General features: G+C 35.3%; 1 protein-coding gene across 1 annotated transcript; it reads left to right on the top strand.

Moving 5' to 3' along the window:
- The first annotated feature begins 1,091 nt into the window (after nt 1-1,091).
- Nucleotides 1,092-13,165, top strand: LOC107041607 (peptidyl-prolyl cis-trans isomerase). Its single transcript, XM_015262227.2, has 3 exons — nt 1,092-1,462; nt 7,097-7,450; nt 12,060-13,165. Exons 1-3 carry the CDS (start codon nt 1,259-1,261, stop codon nt 12,129-12,131), a joined length of 630 nt encoding a protein of 209 aa, XP_015117713.1. The 5' UTR covers nt 1,092-1,258; the 3' UTR covers nt 12,132-13,165.
- The last annotated feature ends 6,346 nt before the right edge of the window (nt 13,166-19,511 follow it).

Genomic DNA, 19,511 nt, shown 5'->3' with positions numbered 1-19,511 from the left:
GGGGAATCTATTGTTCTCTCGCAGAAAACCAATCGCTGAACAAAAACAAACGGTATTCCAATGGCAAATTTTCAATCTATGTCGACCATTTTTGCGTTCAAAATATTTTTTAAAATAATTTTTCTGTTTTTTTCCCACATATTTCAAGCTTTCCTTTATTTTTCTATCTTGTCTTTTGGATAACTGAAAAATAATTAATGTGGATAGAAAAAGTGACAACGTCGTGCCGTTCGAGGTACAAGTTAACAGCGCTGATTTATCCAGCTGTTATGTTCCTTCCTATAGCGAAATGAATCACCACAACTCCATTCGTATTTGCCGCGCTTTCCCCTCCACGATTTCTAACCCTGACATCATCGCTATTCCAAGTTGCGCACGCAGAATTCCGATTTTTCATGAGTTTTTTAATTATCCCTTCTAAACAATTCTCCTAGGCCCCTTGAATTATTTAATTTATGTTCCTCCATGAAAGCTCCACCCAGGTGCAGAATTTCAGGAAAATGACGCCTTTTTTTCCTCTATATGAGATATTTTCATCCTGAAAAGGCACCGTCTGGTGTGAATTATCCGCCTCTTGAGGCAACTATTTCATTGCTGTCGAAAGCAGAACAATTCATGTTCGAGACTTTCAAATTCGCCCCAAACAAATTCTTTTTTCGTAATTTTCAACTAGCGATTTTGTTGGCCCTAACAAGACTTGTTTGACAACGGGTTTGTTTTGACGTGGATACGTCTATGGTTTCAATATAGAGGGTCATTTTGAGAAATGGTCCTTATGTGCAGCGCCGTCTATCGGAATTCTAGAAAATTCTAGACATTTCGAGATAATTCGAGAAATTTCTCGAAATTTCGAGAAAATTCCGGGAGTTTCTAGGAAATTCGAGAAAGAAGGAAAGACCATGGACGTATCCACGTATCATTACAGGTGTATCAAAGATACAGCCGCCTGCAACTTTTTCTCCCAGTGTACGCAACAAATGCCCCAAAAATGATGTTATCGTCAAATCAAATTCCGCCGCGCTCTCCCGCCTCTCCAACCGGAAGCCCTCGGCACTGACTCCCGTATTCTCCTCCTCCATGCCGAGACTCTCTCAATTTCAAACCCTCAACTCTCATTCCGTTACGCAATAATAAAAGCCGAAAACTCTGCTGCACGTGCCAGACTCGCCACAATCTCTCAATCCCCCTATCACTTGGCCCTAATCTCCGAAAAATCCACCCCTGTTAAAATAAGGCCGTGCCAGTGGTGCCATTAGTAATGGCGTTGGCATCGATCTGCCGGTTGTCAATTGATTCGACCTTCAGTAGCTTCAGCCATTTGGGAGCCACCGCCCGCCGCAGTCGCCCGTCCTTAGCATCTCTGGTTAAAAATTTCGCAGCGTCAGCTGAAAAAATGTCTCTGCCACGTGTTTTCTTCGACATGACCGCCGACAATCAGCCGGTGGGACGCATCATCATGGAGGTGAGTCATTAAATCATCAATTAATAACGATTAAATCGTTAATAGTGTGGGCTTTGCCGGCTGACCCATCGTGCCCCTTCCCCTCTGTGGCCATTTTGTATCGCTCGAACACTGCGCGTTTTTTTAATTGAATCTCTTACGCAAACTCATCACCTTATTTCAGCCTCAATTGACGCGTTTATCGACGATAAAATGGAAATGGGGCGGTATAGGGTGCGCGGGATGGATGGGGATTTTTTTGGAGGCGAGGTGATGACTGATCTCTGCCCGCCATTGTGTTCACCTCGTGCCTCGTGCGCAAAATTTTCCATTCGTCATTCACTACTTGCGGGTTTTTGTTTCTCTAGTCTTGGAGAGTCCGATGAATTTCTTTCGTTTATTTTTGGCGAATGATTTTTTAATTGTTCAGCACTTGGGGATTTGAGACTGGGCTTTTCTCTCGCGATGGAGCTGCAGAATTCGATTGTGTTGAGGTCTTATTTCACTTTATAATAATTTATTTTCACATGAAGCAAAATTTACTTCATGCAACATTTACTTCAGCCGCTACTTGTGTTTTTTTTTGATCATTTGAGTTTTTTTATTCGGTTTTGGGGGAATTGATTTTTCAGTTGTACATTTTCCGGGATTTGAGGTCTTAAGGAATATGTAGGGACGTGAGGGTCTAGTCTTTTCTTTCGTGATGAGACTGCAAATTCCATTGGATTTCATTCCTATTTCAACTCATTTCCGTTTTATTTTTGCATGACGTCTACGAGATGAGATTAATGACAAGATGAAATTTAACGTTTCATCTGCTTTTAATTGGTGGTGGATTGTGCGTTTTATAATTCAGTAACGAAGTAGTAAAACGGTTTGAGTCGACTTATCTCACAGTTGAGTTTTCGAGAAATATTTCCGAATCTAAGGGAGATAGCAAAATTTTTGTAATTACATTTGTTGTAGTCCTCACTCGGTTCTACAAAAAAGGTTATAACAAAAATTTTGCTATCTCTCTTAGATTCCGAGATATTCATTGAAAACTGGCCAGTAGTCAAAATTGACTTAAACCGCTTTACCACTTCATCTGCTTTTAAATAGTGGTGGATTGTGAGTTTTATAATTCAGTAACGAAGTAGTAAAACGGTTTGAGTCCATTTATCTCACAGTTGAGTTTTCGAGAAATATTTCCGAATCTAAGGGAGATAGCAAAATTTTTGTAATTACATTTGTTGTAGTTCTCACTCGGTTCTACAAAAAAGGTTATAACAAAAATTTTGCTATCTCTCTTAGATTCCGAGATATTCATTGATAACTGGCCAATAGTCAAAATTGACTTAATCCGCTTTAACACTTCGCTACTGAATCGTTTAGGAATTGTTTTTGATCAAGTAATTATTTTTTCTTCGAAGAGAGTTTGAAAATTTTCATTTCGTTTTATTTTTATCTTTGAGGTAGGTATTTATAGGTTTGTTGAGGGGGAGAATTTCTGCGAGTGTCCGCATGATTAATTTCCGGTAATTTTATCCAGAGCTCGGGAAGGGAGAGATTTTAATAGTTGAACAGATTGGCTGGGGGTTTTTCTTCGGAAGTAGTGGGTTTAGAACAAATTTTGTTCTACAAATGAAGTTTCTCGATATTTTTCTCTGAATATCGCCCTTTTGTTTAAAAAATTTTTCATTCAATAGAGATGTGTAATCTCGGCACTTTTAGGTCCCAAAAGGAGTCGTTACAATATGAGAAAATATTCGTTCCTCAAAACTCGTTACTCGTAATTTTTTTTATCGATGATTGAAATAAAAAATAAGAGTTAAATTACGAGAATAATTAAACTAGGTAAAGTGGCGCAGTTAAATGGGGATAATTGCGCCACAATTTAACATTTTAATAAAATATTTTTAAAAAACCATTTTAGGGGAGGGCGGGGTAAAATGGACACTTTCGACTTTTTGAAAATATTAATGACGGGTTGAATTGTGGATGAAATGGAATATTGTTTTGTCAAGGAAAAGAACAATTCTTCCCCTTTGCGATGAGCCTAAACTGATCTCAATTTATAAATCTGCTTCTGAGTTATATTTTTAAAAACGCCAAAAATGTCGGTTTTATCCCACTCTCCCCTATATCAGTTAGAGAATCTTCTGTCACATCCTTCTTCTTTTGTCACATTCTTCTTTTTTTTTGGAGCTTTCAGAGGATGAAGTGGGAGTTTGCATCGAGAAATATCATTCGAACATTCTTTGGTTTCAGGCGGCTAGGACAGAAATTTACAAAAAATTCCGAATACCTTGCCATCTCGATACTCGTTACTTTCGAGTTTGAGAAATTATGGATTAAAAGTAACGACTAGCTACTACCCGCACATCTCTATCATTCAACGAATCATGGAATTATCTCATTAGTCGATACGCTAGCTCTGTTTCTGTGTGCACTACGAGGTCCAGTAAATTTTATTATTGGAATTTACGTTGTTGTTGTTTTTTTTTTAAATTAAATTGAATTAACGTTTCTGGTGGTGCTGAATGTAAATGCAAGATTCGAATTCGGATCTTGCAAGTTGCCGTCCGACTGTTTTCTGTATATTTTCTGTTTCACGATTTTTTTTCCCTAACCATGATAGATAAAACTTTATCGGGGGTGGGAGCGAAACGAGCAATGCTTTAGCCACTTGCGCAAGGTGTGAACGCGCTTCGATGCATTTAGCGATAAACTCGGCGGAGATAGAGAAAAATCATTCAAATGAAGAATGTTCGCCATTGAATTTTATGCATAATTAGTTTTCTAACATTTGTCCCTACACCCAGCGGTTAATGAGATATTAACGATTTCGTGCTGCATGATGGGACAGTTATCCACAAAGTTTTTATTTATCACAGTATTGCGAGTAAACGGTTAGAGATACAGAAAAAAATCGAATCTAAGTTGTTTCCTCATCATAAATACACGGATTCGATCATTTTTTCTTTTTTCGTATCTCCATTACTTACAGAGATGTAGCCTGTTAAGTGAGTGCGAGGGAGCTAATGGAATTCAATGCCAAAGCCCGCGCTCTCACTTACCGAGATATATTTCTGTAAATAATGGAGATATGAAAAAAGATAAAATAGGAACTATGTATTTTTTATGGGAGAATAATTTAGACGCGAAATTTTTGTTGTGAATCATCCATTTTTTAATTTGAATTGGATCAAATCTACTGTTCCGACTTTATTTGAAGGTTACAACAACAAACAGTTTGTCATAAGACTGCGTCGTAGGTCTTGTCCACTGAGAGAAAAACGACAAAGTTCTCAAACAAGTCTTACTTGTCCAAGAAAATCGTTTTTTGGAAATTATCAAGAAGAATTTTTTTGTGCTAAACATGCAGAGAGTGCGCCGGAATGAAACATTTTTGTCGCAAATATAGATTTAGTAGTTCAAAAACAATTGCATTCTCTGTACACACAAGAAATGTCATTTCTAGCATTACTACTTCGTTATTCGATACTCGCATACATATTTTACTACCGAAAAATCTTTGTTTTATGCGAAACAAGGGATAGTTTTTCGTTTCGGCTGTGTAATAATCACAGATAAGAAATGAACACTTGAATGAAACAATAATAATGATATGATAGCAATCTTGTAACTTAGGGATAAAATATTTGTTGATCAATTTTCCTCTATATTAGATATTTTCATCCTGAAAAGGCACCGTCTGGTGTGAATTATCCGCCTCTTGAACCAAATATTCCGTTGTTGTCTAAAGTAGAACACTTATTCATGTCTGAGACTTTCTAATTCGAATCAAACAATAGTAGATTACACACCTCGGCCAGTAAAGTAAGGAATGTCTCAGATCACATGTTTGTCGACCTCGGCTTCGCCTCGGCCAACAATTACATGTGATCTGAGGCTTTCTTATTTACTGGCCAAGGTGTGTATACTATTTTTCTGCTCGACGCAGCCGGAAAGTGGCAACTTCGTTTGGCGCCGCGGCCAGGAAGTTGACGCTTTCCGGCCGGAGGGCAGAAAATTCTTTTTTGAATTCATTTGGTTTGACAACGGGTTTGTTTTTCTCTCAGTATAGTTTTAGAGATTTTGAGCAAATGAGGCTTGCAAAAAAAGTTCAGTATCTCAAACTACTCATCCGATTTTGTCCATCCAAAATTGTATCCTGTGATATCACAAGAGCTACAATTCTACCAGATGTCAGCTTTCCTATTACAATTCTTTAAAGAGAAATTGAAACTATGATATATCAGATATATAGTGAAAAAGAAGTTTTGCAAATTTGCTGTATCTCGAAAACGAATTTTCTGAGAAAAGATTAATTGTGTTTTTCATTGAACCTTCAGAAGAAATTTTCGAAGACGATTTTTTACGGGGAAATTCCGGGAACCACGCTGAGAGAAAAACAACAGAGTTCTCAAACAAGTTTTACTTGCGCCAAAAAAATCATTTGCTAAAAAAATTAAAAAAAAAATATTTTTGTAACAAACATGCGAAGCGTGCGCCGATATTAAAAATTGCGAATGTAAAAATAGATTGTCTTTTTTAACAAAATTGTATTATCTGTGCAGGCAAGAATAGTAGATTCTTCGCTTTCGGCGAGCCTCGTCTCCGACTTACCGACGCCTCGTGCTGCAAACTTCACACTCCTCACAAACCTCGACCTATCGTCCTTATGACATAATCTATTTTTTATCATGAAGTCCCGCAAAGGAGGGATGGGGTGGGGGTGGAGAAGGGGGTCCAGGGGGCGAAGCCCCCGAGGGGGGGTTGGGGGGGGGCTCGCCCCCCCCCCACTGAAAAAAAAATTCACAAAAGAAAAAAAGAAAAATTGAAGTAATTTGTACTCTGTTAGATATAAGAAAAATACTACAAAAACCCTTGAAAAACTCTATTGGAGTTTTGTGAAAATTCTATTGATTTGTTGTGCTAATTCTATGGGAGATCATGCAATTTTATAATCTCGTATTCCTAAAAGAATATTTAATAGAAAAAAGTCCATAGATTTTTCCTTTCTTCATTCTGGGATACAAATTTCTCAAATTTTTTATGAAGGCTACCTTCCCCTCGCTTCTCCTCACTGAATGAAAAACCAGAACAAACGTAAAAAGTGATAATAATGAGTGAATCGGAAATTCTCTGTTTAAAAGGATGATTCTAATGAAAATTGGATAACAGAAAATTTTCGATGGTGAATGTGCGGAAAGCGGACTCAGTGATGAAAAAAATATTTCTTGATAAACTTCCCTCTATAAAAGATATTTTTGTCCTGAAAAGGCACCGTCTTCTGTGAATAATCCACCTCTTGAACCAAATATTTGGTTGTTGTTGAAAGCAGAGAAATTATTCAGGTTTGAGACTTTTAAATTCGAACCAAGCAATTTTTCTTTTTGGTAATTTACAACTGACGATTTTGTTGGCCCAAACAGGACTTGTTTGAGAACTTCTTCGTTTTTCTCTCAGCGTATTATGGGATTCTCTTATTAATGAGTGATATTCAAAGAAAGTGTCGACATTGTTTTCTCCACTTACTCCCCCGATAACAATAATTACATAATTAACAATGATATCACCCGATTGTTTCTTTTCTCAGTTATGCAATGATGTTTAACCAGTTTTTCCTTATCAATGACTCAAACGACCGAAATGTTTATCTTTCCGCAGTTGAGGACCGATGTTACACCGAAAACTGCTGAGAACTTCCGTGCCTTGTGCACAGGGGAGATGGGCTTTGGTTACAAGGGGAGCAGCTTCCACAGAGTGATTCCCAACTTCATGTGCCAGGGTGGTGATTTCACGAACCACAATGGCACTGGTGGCAAGTCGATCTACGGCAACAAATTCCAGGACGAGAACTTCCAGCTGAAGCACGTCGAACCTGGTCTATTGTCCATGGCCAATGCTGGACCTGACACCAATGGAAGTCAGTTCTTCATCACATGTGCTAAGACCAGCTGGCTCGATGGCAAACACGTTGTCTTTGGAAAGGTTATCGAGGGTATGGATGTTGTGAGAAAGGTGAGATCAATTTGATAATCGAAGAGAGTTTATGAATGAATTTTACATATATATGATAAAGTCAGTAACGAAGCGATAAAACAGTTTAAGGCCCGGGTGTACTATCTTTCGAACGTTATCTCGATGTTTTTTTTTTCATCTTTCGTCATTTGAAATTGTCAATTAAGTCCTGCATCATGCAGAAGTTTTGAAAAATTATGAATGAATAGTCAAAAAAAGTAGGAAAAATTCTTAATTTTTTCAAAGAGCATTTTTAATTTATATTCAGAATAAGTTGAATAACAAGAAATTAAAAAATGTATCTGATTTACGGTGACAAATGGCGGCCTGTCACCCAACATCATGCAGGGGGAAGACTGATTTCGTAAATCTCTTCCCACACTGCACAGAGACATTTATTACGGAAAAGGCTCTTTGAAAAAAGTTGTAATATTTTGGGGATTTTTTTAATCACACTTTTATCACATAAAAATGGAAGATGATTACATACCATTGTTTTGAAAATTGAGATACCTACCTGTCACTTTCCATGAGGAGTTAGTGTTTTGTTATCCACCATGGAAAATGACAGCTAATAGATAATTTGCCACAGCGAATCAGATATTTGTAATTTTCACTTTTTTCAACTCATTCTGAATCTCAATTAAAAACGCTCTTTGAAAAAGTTGAGAATTTTTTCTATTTTTTTAATCAATTTATCATATTTTTGGGGAATTTTTACATGATGTACCACTCAATTGAGAATTTTTGATTACGAAAGATAAAAAAAATACAGATAACATTTGAAAGATAGTCCGGGCCTTAAGTCAATTTCGACTATTGGTTAAATAGTTAGTTTTCAATGAATATCTCGGAATCTAAGGCAGATAACAAAATTTTTGTTATAGCAAAAACTCCCAAAAGTAGTACATCATCAGCCTTTGTAGAATCAACGCGTAGTTCAAACTACATAACTGACGGTAATAGTCTATCACTTACGAGTACATCAACGTATTCAAGTTGCAATCTAGCAATTATACGTGGAAGTACATCACCTTTTCAAATTCAGTGAATTATCAGAGACTTATCACAGGCATTTAACAGTTATTTAACAATTCAGTACATCAACCTCTGTATTAATAATTTTAGACACTCAACAAACAAGTTCAAACTAACGTGTAAATATTACGGTTAACGAAGTTGTTCGATTCCACTAAAACAGTGACGTTTTATAAATCGCTGTTCCAATTAATTTCCAGCCTATCCTGAAATCAACACCTCCCACATCTACCCTAAAATTAGATCCTCATCTCAAACAAACATTTTTTGTAGCTCTCAATTCACTCTACAAACAAGGTCGTTATAAAAATTTCGCTGTCTCCCTTAGATTCGGAGATATTTCTCGCAAACTCGACGAAGAGCCAAGTCGACTTAATTTGTTTTATCGCTTCGCTACTGAATTCGTTGCTGTTTTCTTTGTTCGTGATGGATTTCAATGGAATTTTCGCTGTTAATTAGTTTAGAATCCACGTTCTAACATAGACTATAAATTACTGTGCTAAGTTGCTCACAAGGGGCTACACCATTGAAAGTTCCAGTGTGTTCTGGAGATTTCTTGAATTTTCTTGAAATTTCCTGGATTTTTTTGAAAATAATGGATGTGTCCAGCCGTAAGGGAAATCTGGAAAATGGGGAATTCTCAGGGAATTTGATTGGTCTGGAAATGTCCGGAAAATGTCGGGAAATTACGATAACTTTCTGGAATTAAAAAATTTGATGTTTGTTTTCTCCAAGTTACCTAAATTTTTGGGAATTCTTCAGTTCACTAAAAAGATGGCTCTGGAATTTGATCTCAAATTTACTTAGAAAAGTGGGATGTTAACATCTTCCAGTGGGGTGAGACTAGAAACCCAGTGTTTTTGCAGTTTTTCTATGGAAAATTCTAAATTCACCATTCTACTTTTCAAAGGAATTGTTGCATATCAAGATGGTGGAGATATTTGAAAAATACTCATTTCCAGCAGCATACAAACTGCAAAAACACGGACAGTTCCAACCTTGTCTGCTGAGAGATGTTAGCATCCTAATTTTCTCGGCAAATTTTTCGCTGTATTTTTGTTAAAAAGTTGACAGAACGATCACCTCTTAAGGGGAGACCTCGCTAAAATTGAAGAGTCTTTGTAAATTCTGATGTAGATTCTTGTATTCCACAATTTTCGTTCGACTCTAGAAAATGAAATTAAGTACCCATTTTACGTCAAAAATTATGTATAACAGCCCATGAAAAAAATGTTTCTTTCAATGCACTCTTTTTTGTTTGTTCTTGCGTAATGTCTAAAAAATCGAGTCGAGCAGACCGACTAAATCTAAAAGAATAATTTTTTCTTAATCCATTCTATGCAATGGAAAATGAATACTCAATTTTATTCTTCGCAGTCCAAGGAAAATATTGAAGGTGAAAATGGGAAATGACGACGAAAATTCACTTTATGGGTCTTTTCGCCAATCAAAGATAATTTCATTTTACCGACGTTTGCCTTTCAATTTCGTTCGGTAAAGGAGTTAATGTGCATGGATCCATCTATTGCTTATTGATTATCAACGCTATGTGATCCTCGTTTATCGAACCATTTTAGCCCTCTAAGGTGAATTTCAATATCCCCACTCCATGACCTTCAAAACAGAATGCCGGCATTCTTCCATAACATTCTTCCATAAAAAAAATGATCAGGGGGCCCATTCTCGAAATATTTCCGTGCACGGAAGAAGTGGCTTCGTAGACGAATTGCGTATAGGAATCATATAGGCGTTCCGTCAACGGAGTCGATTCCGCGCACAGAAATATTTCGAGAATAGGCCCCCAGGGAATTTCATCAATTTAATCGGGAAAAGTCAAGTCTTCAGTTAAGGTGTTTCGTCTGTACATCACCGGGGTGGTGGAACGGAAGGGGAGTCTTATTGTTCTCGAGCCCGGATTCAATCGCTGAGCGCGAAATTTTCCAAGTTTCAAGTAACTATTTAAGTGTGCATTTGAATATTTTTTGAGTATTTCTCATCACCTATGGGTGTCAAATAATTTCTATTGGATGTAAACACAGCTCAGGTCAGTTCTATTGGTTGTTGTTCCTGTTGGAGGGCGTAATTGCACCGAAACTTATACTTTTTCAAATCATTTGTTCAAATAACTTTCTTATGGAATCTGAAAAAAATCTGAAACTTATACGTGTTCTCAAGAAAGATTTGATTTATCACCCACCAGTTTTTCCTCAATAGTTGATTATTTTTTTAGGTGCCATTGAAATTTTTCTAATTGAGAGTGGGGTAACCTCGGAGATTATAGCTGGATGGGTTACAAAAACATCCAAATTTTATAATTTTTTTTCTTGAGACAGATCTGAAAAAAATGTGTAAAAATTTTCAATGGTGCAGCATACTGACATTTCTCTCATGAATTTTTCAATTTTTTTTCATTATTTTGACTTTTCACACGAAACACTTTAAAATCCATAACGGTCTGTAAAACCTCGAAGTTGGACGGCCTCAAAAACGTAGAACATGGAATTATTAATAACAATTAGAACGAGCCCAGTATTCGAAAAAACATAAATCGTACAGGATCAGCACGGGTGTACAGAAAAAACACACCACTTCGCATCCTGACCCCAAGACAGAAATTTTCTTCAGTATTATCGCTTACTCAGTGAAATAAACGAGTGCTCTTTTAACCCATTAAACCGGCTCACAGTACCGCGCTCTTCTCCATTGTGTGGGAGTCTGCGTGCGTAATCGAGCCTTCCTTATGGCACATTACTATATGAAAAAACTCCCCACTTCTCTCACACCGAGGTGATTCGAGATTTTCCATGTTCAATGAGTTAATCAATCTGTATTTAAACCATCACACGAGGGGTCAAATTCAGATATCTGTTATGTTTTCTTTCATGAAATCTTTTCAATATTTTAGTTATCTCAGTTTATATTCACTTTGTTATATAATCTTCAATGATATCCAAACTTTATCTATTTATTCAAGAATTTGAGAGTCGGTCCATCTCAAAATGTCAAAAATGTGATCAACATAGAGCTCATTCTTATTAAAATCTCGTTGGAAATGGCACATTCATAAAATTAATAAACTATAAAAATTAACAAAGAATGGCAACATGATTCGCATTATCTCTGAATATAAATTAAAAATGCTTTTTGAAAAAAATAAGAATTTTTTCTACTTTTTTTTGATTATTCATTCATAATTTTTCAAACCTCCTGCACGATGCAGGATTTAATTGACAATTTCAGATGACGAAAGATAAAAAAAACATCGAGATAGCGTTCGAAAGAACTTTAAAACCCGGGCCTTAAATAGTTACTTGAAAATTGGAAAATTTCGTGCTCAGCGATTGAATCAGGGCTCGAGAACAATCAGACTCCCCTTCGGTTTCACCCCCCAGTAATCTACAGAAGAAACACCTTAATGACCATAAACGACTGAAGACTTGGTGTTGTTGGAATTAATAAATACCACTTCGAGAAATCGAAATAATCTTCTCTAGCTCATAGAATACTCCACAAACATTTCTATTGCAGAAATTTTGAAAAATGCTTTAAAATGCAAAATTTTCTCTTCCAGCTCGAAGCTCTTGGCACCCAGAGTGGCAAGACCACCAAGAAGATCGTGGTCGCTGATTGTGATGAACTATAAATCCCAATCAACCAGCACTAAGATTAGCCGTTGAGTATCTTCCTCCCTCTACGTCTCACCACAAAAACCAGCGAAAAAAAACTAAAACTAAAAATGAATAAAAAGCAATCAACAAAAGATGAAAAACGGATTTAAATATTCAACATACAGTTCTCCACGAAAATAATTGCTTCCGGTTCATGTACCCCAGGGGCCACTGGATTGTGCTCCGTGCACCACGAAATGCAGCAAAAGATTTGAAACGAATGGCAAATCTCAATGAGATTATTGATAAACAATATTTCGAATTTTGAAACTAGAACTTCCGTTTGTCGTAGCTCTTATCAAGCGAGTTTGATAATTATTAGGTTATTAATTTTAATTAAATCAATTAATCTTGTGAAGTGGTAAAACATGAAAATACAATGTAAACATGTCCGTTGATTTTGTAATTGTCTTGAGAACGAGTGGATCTAGGAGGAAAGTGTTTTCAGACTTTTTTGTAGATAATTAAATTTCCTACAAGAAATGCATTTTGACTTTTCCCTCTAGAACAACTTGCCACCGAGATAGTGTACGGTTTCACCACTTCCTTGCTGAATCATAAATTCACTTTTTTCAATAAATGCTGCTCTAAGTTTGATAAAAAATTTTTTCTCTCTTCCACGGGATTTTGAACCTTCTTTCTATGTGAATTTCGTACCTTCAACTTCGATTGTAAAACGGTTACACTCTTCCAAAACGTAAAATATTGTAAAAAAAGTTAATGAGAAGGAATAACATGTGAAGGACCTATCTTTTTTTATTGTAAATTAATTAACGTGAATTCAACGTTTTTTTGTACATTTTTGTAAGAGTTAGAGTTTAATTGTCATTTGAATTTCATGAGAATATGGCATTTATCTACTGTAGATGATGAAGTGTTGGAATTATTGAGTGTGTAAATTGTATTACATTGCAAACAGCATTCCAGATATAGTACTGGAGAGTGTATTACCCTCGACCAATCGTCGTTACCCCTATTTCTACTTAATAAATTGTTTTCAGAAACAAAATTGATGATTTTTGACGATTCCATACCTTCTGCACTCCCATTAGTTCTTGGAGAAGATTCCAGGACAGTCGATCCCATCCATTTCGTCCTGGAAAGTTTTATCCAAAATTGTTTTTGTAGAATTTCATTGCAGGCAAGGAAAAGTGTTGACTCTGATTATACGAAACTGTCCAAACGCTGCCGCGTGTCTATATACGAAGCAACTACCGCCAAACAGGGCCGGCGGAACCATTGTGGAGTACATTGGTCACTCCATACTTCAAAATTTTTCAAGTGGAATTCCGCATCTCAAAAAAATTGAAAGAAAAATAATTGTTCTACAATTTTATGAAAACTGTATTTTTGTTCCATGACAGACTGATTTAGGTCTAGATAAAATTTTGGATGACTTTACCTCGCGAAAGGCGAGAAGAAGAGACCTGTTTGCAATATCACCTCCAAAGTCTGATATAGGGGGGGCTGGGGTAAAATGGACACTTGACTTTTTTTAAAATATTAGTGATGGGTTGAAATGTTGATGAAATTTAATCTTTTTTTTTCAGTACAAAGAACAATTATTTACCTTTGTGGTGAACCTAAACTGAGCTCTATTGGTACATTTATTTCTGAGTTATGAATAATTTTAGAAAAGTCTAAAGTGTCCGTTTTACCCTACCCTCCCCTACTAATTAATTAACAAAATAAGCGAAAAGTATTACAGTGTTTTTAAATAATTAGGGGGAACCAGGGAAAATCAGACCATTTGACCCTCCTGATGATCCTGCTGATCTATCCCGGTTGACCCTCATGACTCTTGTGAGCTTTGTAATTCCAGAAAAATTTAATCCACACCTCAAATTTTCACGTTCCGCCGCCCCTGCCACCGAATCATATCCATTAAATAAAATGCAAACGTGACAAGCTATATGAACAATACTCTGAGTTACATTATATAAATCGGCCATAAGCTTCTCAGTGGTGTCACTATTTTTTTTGTTCGAATCAATAGTTAAAAAATTATGCGCATAGCAATGGATTCATATGCAAATTCTCGCATTTCACATCATCTCCTATCATTTTTTTTGTTACGAACTTGGTTGCAGTGCAATACAACCGCTCGCAACAAGGGAGCCCAGGAATTTACAAATTGAATTTGGTGCAGGAATGATAAATGCCTCAGATATTTTCCAATTTTGCTCCGTGCGTAAATGAATTCTCGAAAGTTATGAGACTGAAATTCAGTAGAATGTCCTGTTTCGTGAGCGGAAAAAATAGTTTTCATTCCATTTCGGAAAACAGAAATAAAACGTGAGGCGAATAACCATGTGAACGTTTTGAAAAAAAATTGCAGTCTCATTAAAAAAACAAAAAAAATGTTTTTGTAAAAAAACTGCGCCAAGGAAAAGTTGTTTGATTCTTATTGAACAGTAGAAATTTTTGAAAAATATAAAGAAATGAAAAAAGTCAAGTCAGAAATATCAAATAAATGACCGTAGGGCACAATCAGATGTCTATGAGAAAAATATTTCTAAACCGAGTAAGGATTGGAAAAAATTCTCTACGAAACAAAAAATTAGTAGAAATAGGGCCAATGCGCTTGGCGCCGACTTCTTCAACTCACTGTCGAATATCTATTTAATTCTCTATGTTTTGATCCGCGTCAAAGACGTTGGTCCTGCTTCTACTGATTTTTTATTTCAAAGAGAATTTTTTTCCAATCCTTATTCGATCTTTTTTTCTTTGTCGCGGATATGTCTATGGTTTCGTTTTGGGGGGTCACTCCGTGAAAAAATGCTTATGTAGCCGCGCCATCTATTGGCGATGTTTAAAAGCGTGAATTGAGTTTTCCTTATTAGTCAGCGGAATTGAGTTTCTTGGTTACAGCGAGAACTAAGATTTTCCTAAAGACGAGAATTTAATCTGCAAGGCAAAATTGAGTTTTCCAATAAACGACTATCGATGATTTAAAGCTAAAGATTCCTCTTGTGAAGTGCTTCCTTCCCGTTCTTTCCTCCCCTCCTTTCTCGTTTTCGAATTCTGGTTCTGCTACTTTGGTAGTCCACTCCTTGTTCTTCTGCTGCTCGAGCCGAAATGGCCCAGGCGGATTGGGTGCACTAAATTTATAGAAGGTTACTGCGCAAAAACTCACCATTGGCTGAAGAGTCAATGGTGGGAAGTTAGAAATCTGATTGGCCGATGAGTCGATGGTGGGGAGAAACTTTCTGATTGGCCAATGAGTCGATGGTGGGGTTAAAATGATCCAAGGCCGAAGACAGTGCCATTTCTCAGATAAGGAGCGAATGAATAGAAAGCATTCTTAATCAACTAAGTCTTTTGAGAACAATTTCTGATAGTATAAAGTGATTAGAAAATTCGAAATTTTTTAAATTCTTGAGTATTTCCATGGAATTCGTCAATTAAGCAGGTTCTAATTATGAATCACGGATTTGTCAATTTTGAAATTCTTTATAAAATTATAGAGACGTATAGAATTGAATATAACATTAAATTCTTGTGACGAATTACGTTAAAAAGGATACTACCAATGAGAATTTCGGTCCATAGACGTATCCACGTTAAATCTGACGGCTGTATGAAGGATACAGCCGATTAGGATTTTTTTTTATTTACCTTATTCGATCTAGAAATATTTTTCTCATAGACATCTGATTGTGCCTTACGGCCATTCATTTGAAATTCCTCATTTGGTTTTTTTTCATTTCTTTGTATTTTTCAAAAATTTCTACTGCTCAGTAGGAATCAAACAAAACTTTTGCTTGGCGCAGTTTTTTTTACAAAAATTTATACATTCGTCTACGAAATGGCCAAATGTGAAACCAAACAGATCATCCCTGCGGAATAAACATTAGAGTTCTGGTAAACGAGACAAGATATGTAGTCGAAATGTTAGTGAAGAAGAATGAGTGGTTCAGGGATTTTTTGTTTTGAATTAAATGATTTGTCTATGGCTCGTTCGACTGTGATGTTTGTTGAGAAGTTCATTATCGAACCTTTTTCAATGAAACAAATTATGAACGTAAAATCATCAATGTGTAATAAATAATTATAAGAGTCATATTGCGTTGAGCAGTGATAGGCATATTCATCAATCATAATTACCATTAAATTGTAAAGTTGTCAATTTTTAACATAAATCTTAAAATTTTAAATATTAAATTAACCATCAATTTGTACATTCAAATTTTGAAATATTCTATTAACCAATAATTTAGGTAGGAAGATTGACGATCATTTGGATGACGAAAAATCAAGTATCTAAATTTAGAATTAGTTTGTTAACTAACAAATTACATTTCAATATTATCAAATATTTTATTCACCATCAATCGGAAAATTTAGTCATTAAATTTACTAGTATTTTAAATTTGTTAAATATAGTTAAATTTTGATGAACAATATAAGGAGATAATCTTTCTTAATATTGTCAAAATCTAATTTTATTGGCCATCTCTGACGTTGAGTACTTTAAAAATGGAAAAAAGCGCGCAGCACTTGATAGATTCATGATATGTGGGAATAATGTTAAAAATTTGTAGTTGAATAAAATCGCTTGATAGATGTTTTTTTGAGACTGATATGAGTCTCGGCAGAAATGGCCAGATGAAAAATGCCAGGATGCCTCAGAATGAAAAAGTTTGAGGATGAATTAGCCTGCTAATCCTGGAAAATGATTTAAACTGGGTGATGATTGATTTCTTATGGCGTAGTAAAATAGTAAAGGGAGGTAAACCCGTTAATAACTGGTTTTGGGGCAACAATATCAGAAAATCTTTGTTGTGGAGAACGGTATCAAAAATGTTTCGTAACATTTGGTCTCATAATCACTGATTTACAAGATAATTCCATAATTAATTGAATGGGGAAAGAATGAAAAAAGAGACAACAATATGACATCTCTGTAAACACGCACGAAAAAATTTAATAGAAAAACCTATCGAATTCGTTAGAAAGTTCTATTGAACTTTCTATTAGTTTTTGGCTGATTCTATTGACATGTTCAATAGAAAAATTACAATAGAAAAAGTTAACAGAATTAGATTTTTCTACATAACTTATTCTTTTTATATATTTTCTATAGAATTTGCTCGACTCAAATTTTCTAAGTTTTTTTCATTCTATTTTTCTATTCTTCTGATCAAGAAAATCAAACGAAAAAACTTAGAAAATTTGAGCCAAGAAAATTCTGTAGAAATCATCCCAATAAAATAAGTTATATAGAAAAATTTAATTCTATTGACTTTTTCTACTGAATATTTTTTATTGAACATTTCAATAGAATCAGTCAAAAACTAATAGAACAGTTCAATAGAAATTCAATAGAATTTTCTAACGAATTCGATAGGTTTTTCTATTAAATTTTTTCGTCCGTGAATCCTGTTGATTATTTCGTTGATGAGTGATTTTGAGACAAAATGGCAAAAGACCTCTTATATACGGAGGAGGAAATCTTCCAAAAAGGTGGTTTAACAATTTCGAGGTAATTGCGCCATGAATTGTATTAAAAGAACGAAAAAAGAATGACAAAATGACATTTTTCTTCATTCTGTTAGTGATCGCGCTGAAGATTCGGATGAGATCGTCAGATCATTTTAGTAGAATAAAAAATTTCCACCAAAGTGTTTTTATATTTTGTTTTAAAATCACTCATGTTGAAATAATTTTCTAATTAATCGGATAAAGAAATGGAAAAAAATAAAAATAAAATGAAATTCTTGTCAGTTTGATAAGTTACCTCATTAGTTAGAGGATTTAGAACAAAATGACTTGACATTTTATCCTGAAACCACGCATTACTGCAGATAGTGTGAAATTCACTTTATGCATTTCAACACACCATTAAGTACCGGATTAATTTTGAGAGACAGTTAATGAATGAACAATCAATTTTTATGTCAACATTCAAGATTTATTGTTCAATAACATTGGTAAATAGTCTTGTTGCACCAGGGGCTCACAACATTTACACAGGATTACCTTCTTACACATTAATTATTGGGACACTAGGGTTTTTCTTATTTTCCTTGATAAACCATTCAATTTGACTTCTTCATCATTCTTTATGGAAAATAAATTGCCATCTGGCTAAAATGAACAGCCTGATAAATAATTTACTCATCGCTTGAAAGAAATATTTTAAAATTCCTTTTGAACATTTTTCGCAAAAGTCAATAGTTTTGGAGATTGATTTACGAATGAATCAGAACTCAATTTCGAATAATCGGATTTAACTAAAGAAACTTTTTTTTTGTAAAGATCTCATAGACAGATAGATTAAGTAAAAAATGTCATAAAACATTTTTTGTAAGAAAATAAATTCTTTATAGAAAGTTTCTGTGACATTTCTTTCAAAATCTAATAGCTCACAAGTTATTTGCAAAATAATCCCCACAGAATTGCGATCCATTCAGATTTCCAGCATTTTGAAACAGAAGTCCATCACTCAAGTAATTTTCCCCTTGTTCATAACAATATTCATTGGTACAATTTACCCACTAAAAATTCATATCCATCATTACCAATCATATCATTAAGACGTCGCGTCCATCCTCGTACTGCGACACGTGACATAGAAATACATTATGTAATAGGCGTTTAACGTTTTATAACTTTACATATGTCACAGGCAGGAACATTCAGAGAGTACACACAAGTGTCAAATCTATTTACATTTCGATATAATGACTAGATAAATCTGCATCAGTTGATTCTCTTTTTGTCTTTATCTTTTATCTTCAAGTTTTTAATTATTCGTTCTCCCTTGTTAACGGATTCGAGTCTGACTTGCAGATTGAGTAATGAAAATGTTTATTGCTGAAATTTAACTAAAATCTGATGAATTTCATAATAGTAAAATCTTTTAAATTCTAGTAAAACGAAGAAAAAGTAAGGGTGTGACATTCATGTTAATTATCTCGGTAAGAAGTGATTTTAGGGCAAAATGTCATCAGATCTTTGGTTTGATTACACTCTCCATAAAACATCGTTTTACGGACAATTCGTAATAAACTCGACTCGTGTGACTGCATTCCTCGGCTTCGCCTCGGTCTGCAACCCTCACACTTGTCAGAAAAGTTTTTTTCGGCCTTGTGACGAAATAGTACATTTCGACACTTGGCCGTGAGGAACTTTTCTGGTGAATATGAGAACTCGCCTTCGGCTGTAATCATGAGGTAGAAAAGTTCCCACGGCCGTGTGTAGAACACTATTTTTTGTCATTAGGCCCGAAACCCGGTTTATCGGGCCTAGAGACGAAATAGTATATTGTGCCCCTAGGGAGTAAAAGTATTTTCTGACGAATGTGATTATAATCCTTGCCTTTGGCTCGGGCTATAACGTCACATTCGTCA

This window comes from Diachasma alloeum, unplaced genomic scaffold, assembly GCF_001412515.2.
Source record: "Diachasma alloeum isolate Michigan unplaced genomic scaffold, Dall2.0 Dall_scaffold_00368, whole genome shotgun sequence".
NCBI classification, from domain to species: Eukaryota; Metazoa; Arthropoda; class Insecta; order Hymenoptera; family Braconidae; genus Diachasma; species Diachasma alloeum.
This window is presented reverse-complemented; position numbering and strand designations above follow the sequence as displayed.

Excerpts from the sequence above, each read along its gene's own strand:
- LOC107041607 (XM_015262227.2), top strand. The coding sequence starts at position 1,259 with ATGGCGTTGGCATCGATCTGCCGGTTGTCAATTGATTCGACCTTCAGT. Across the intron at positions 1,463-7,096 it reads TGGGACGCATCATCATGGAG|TTGAGGACCGATGTTACACC; the intron begins GTGAGTCATTAA and ends ATCTTTCCGCAG. Across the intron at positions 7,451-12,059 it reads GTATGGATGTTGTGAGAAAG|CTCGAAGCTCTTGGCACCCA; the intron begins GTGAGATCAATT and ends TTTCTCTTCCAG.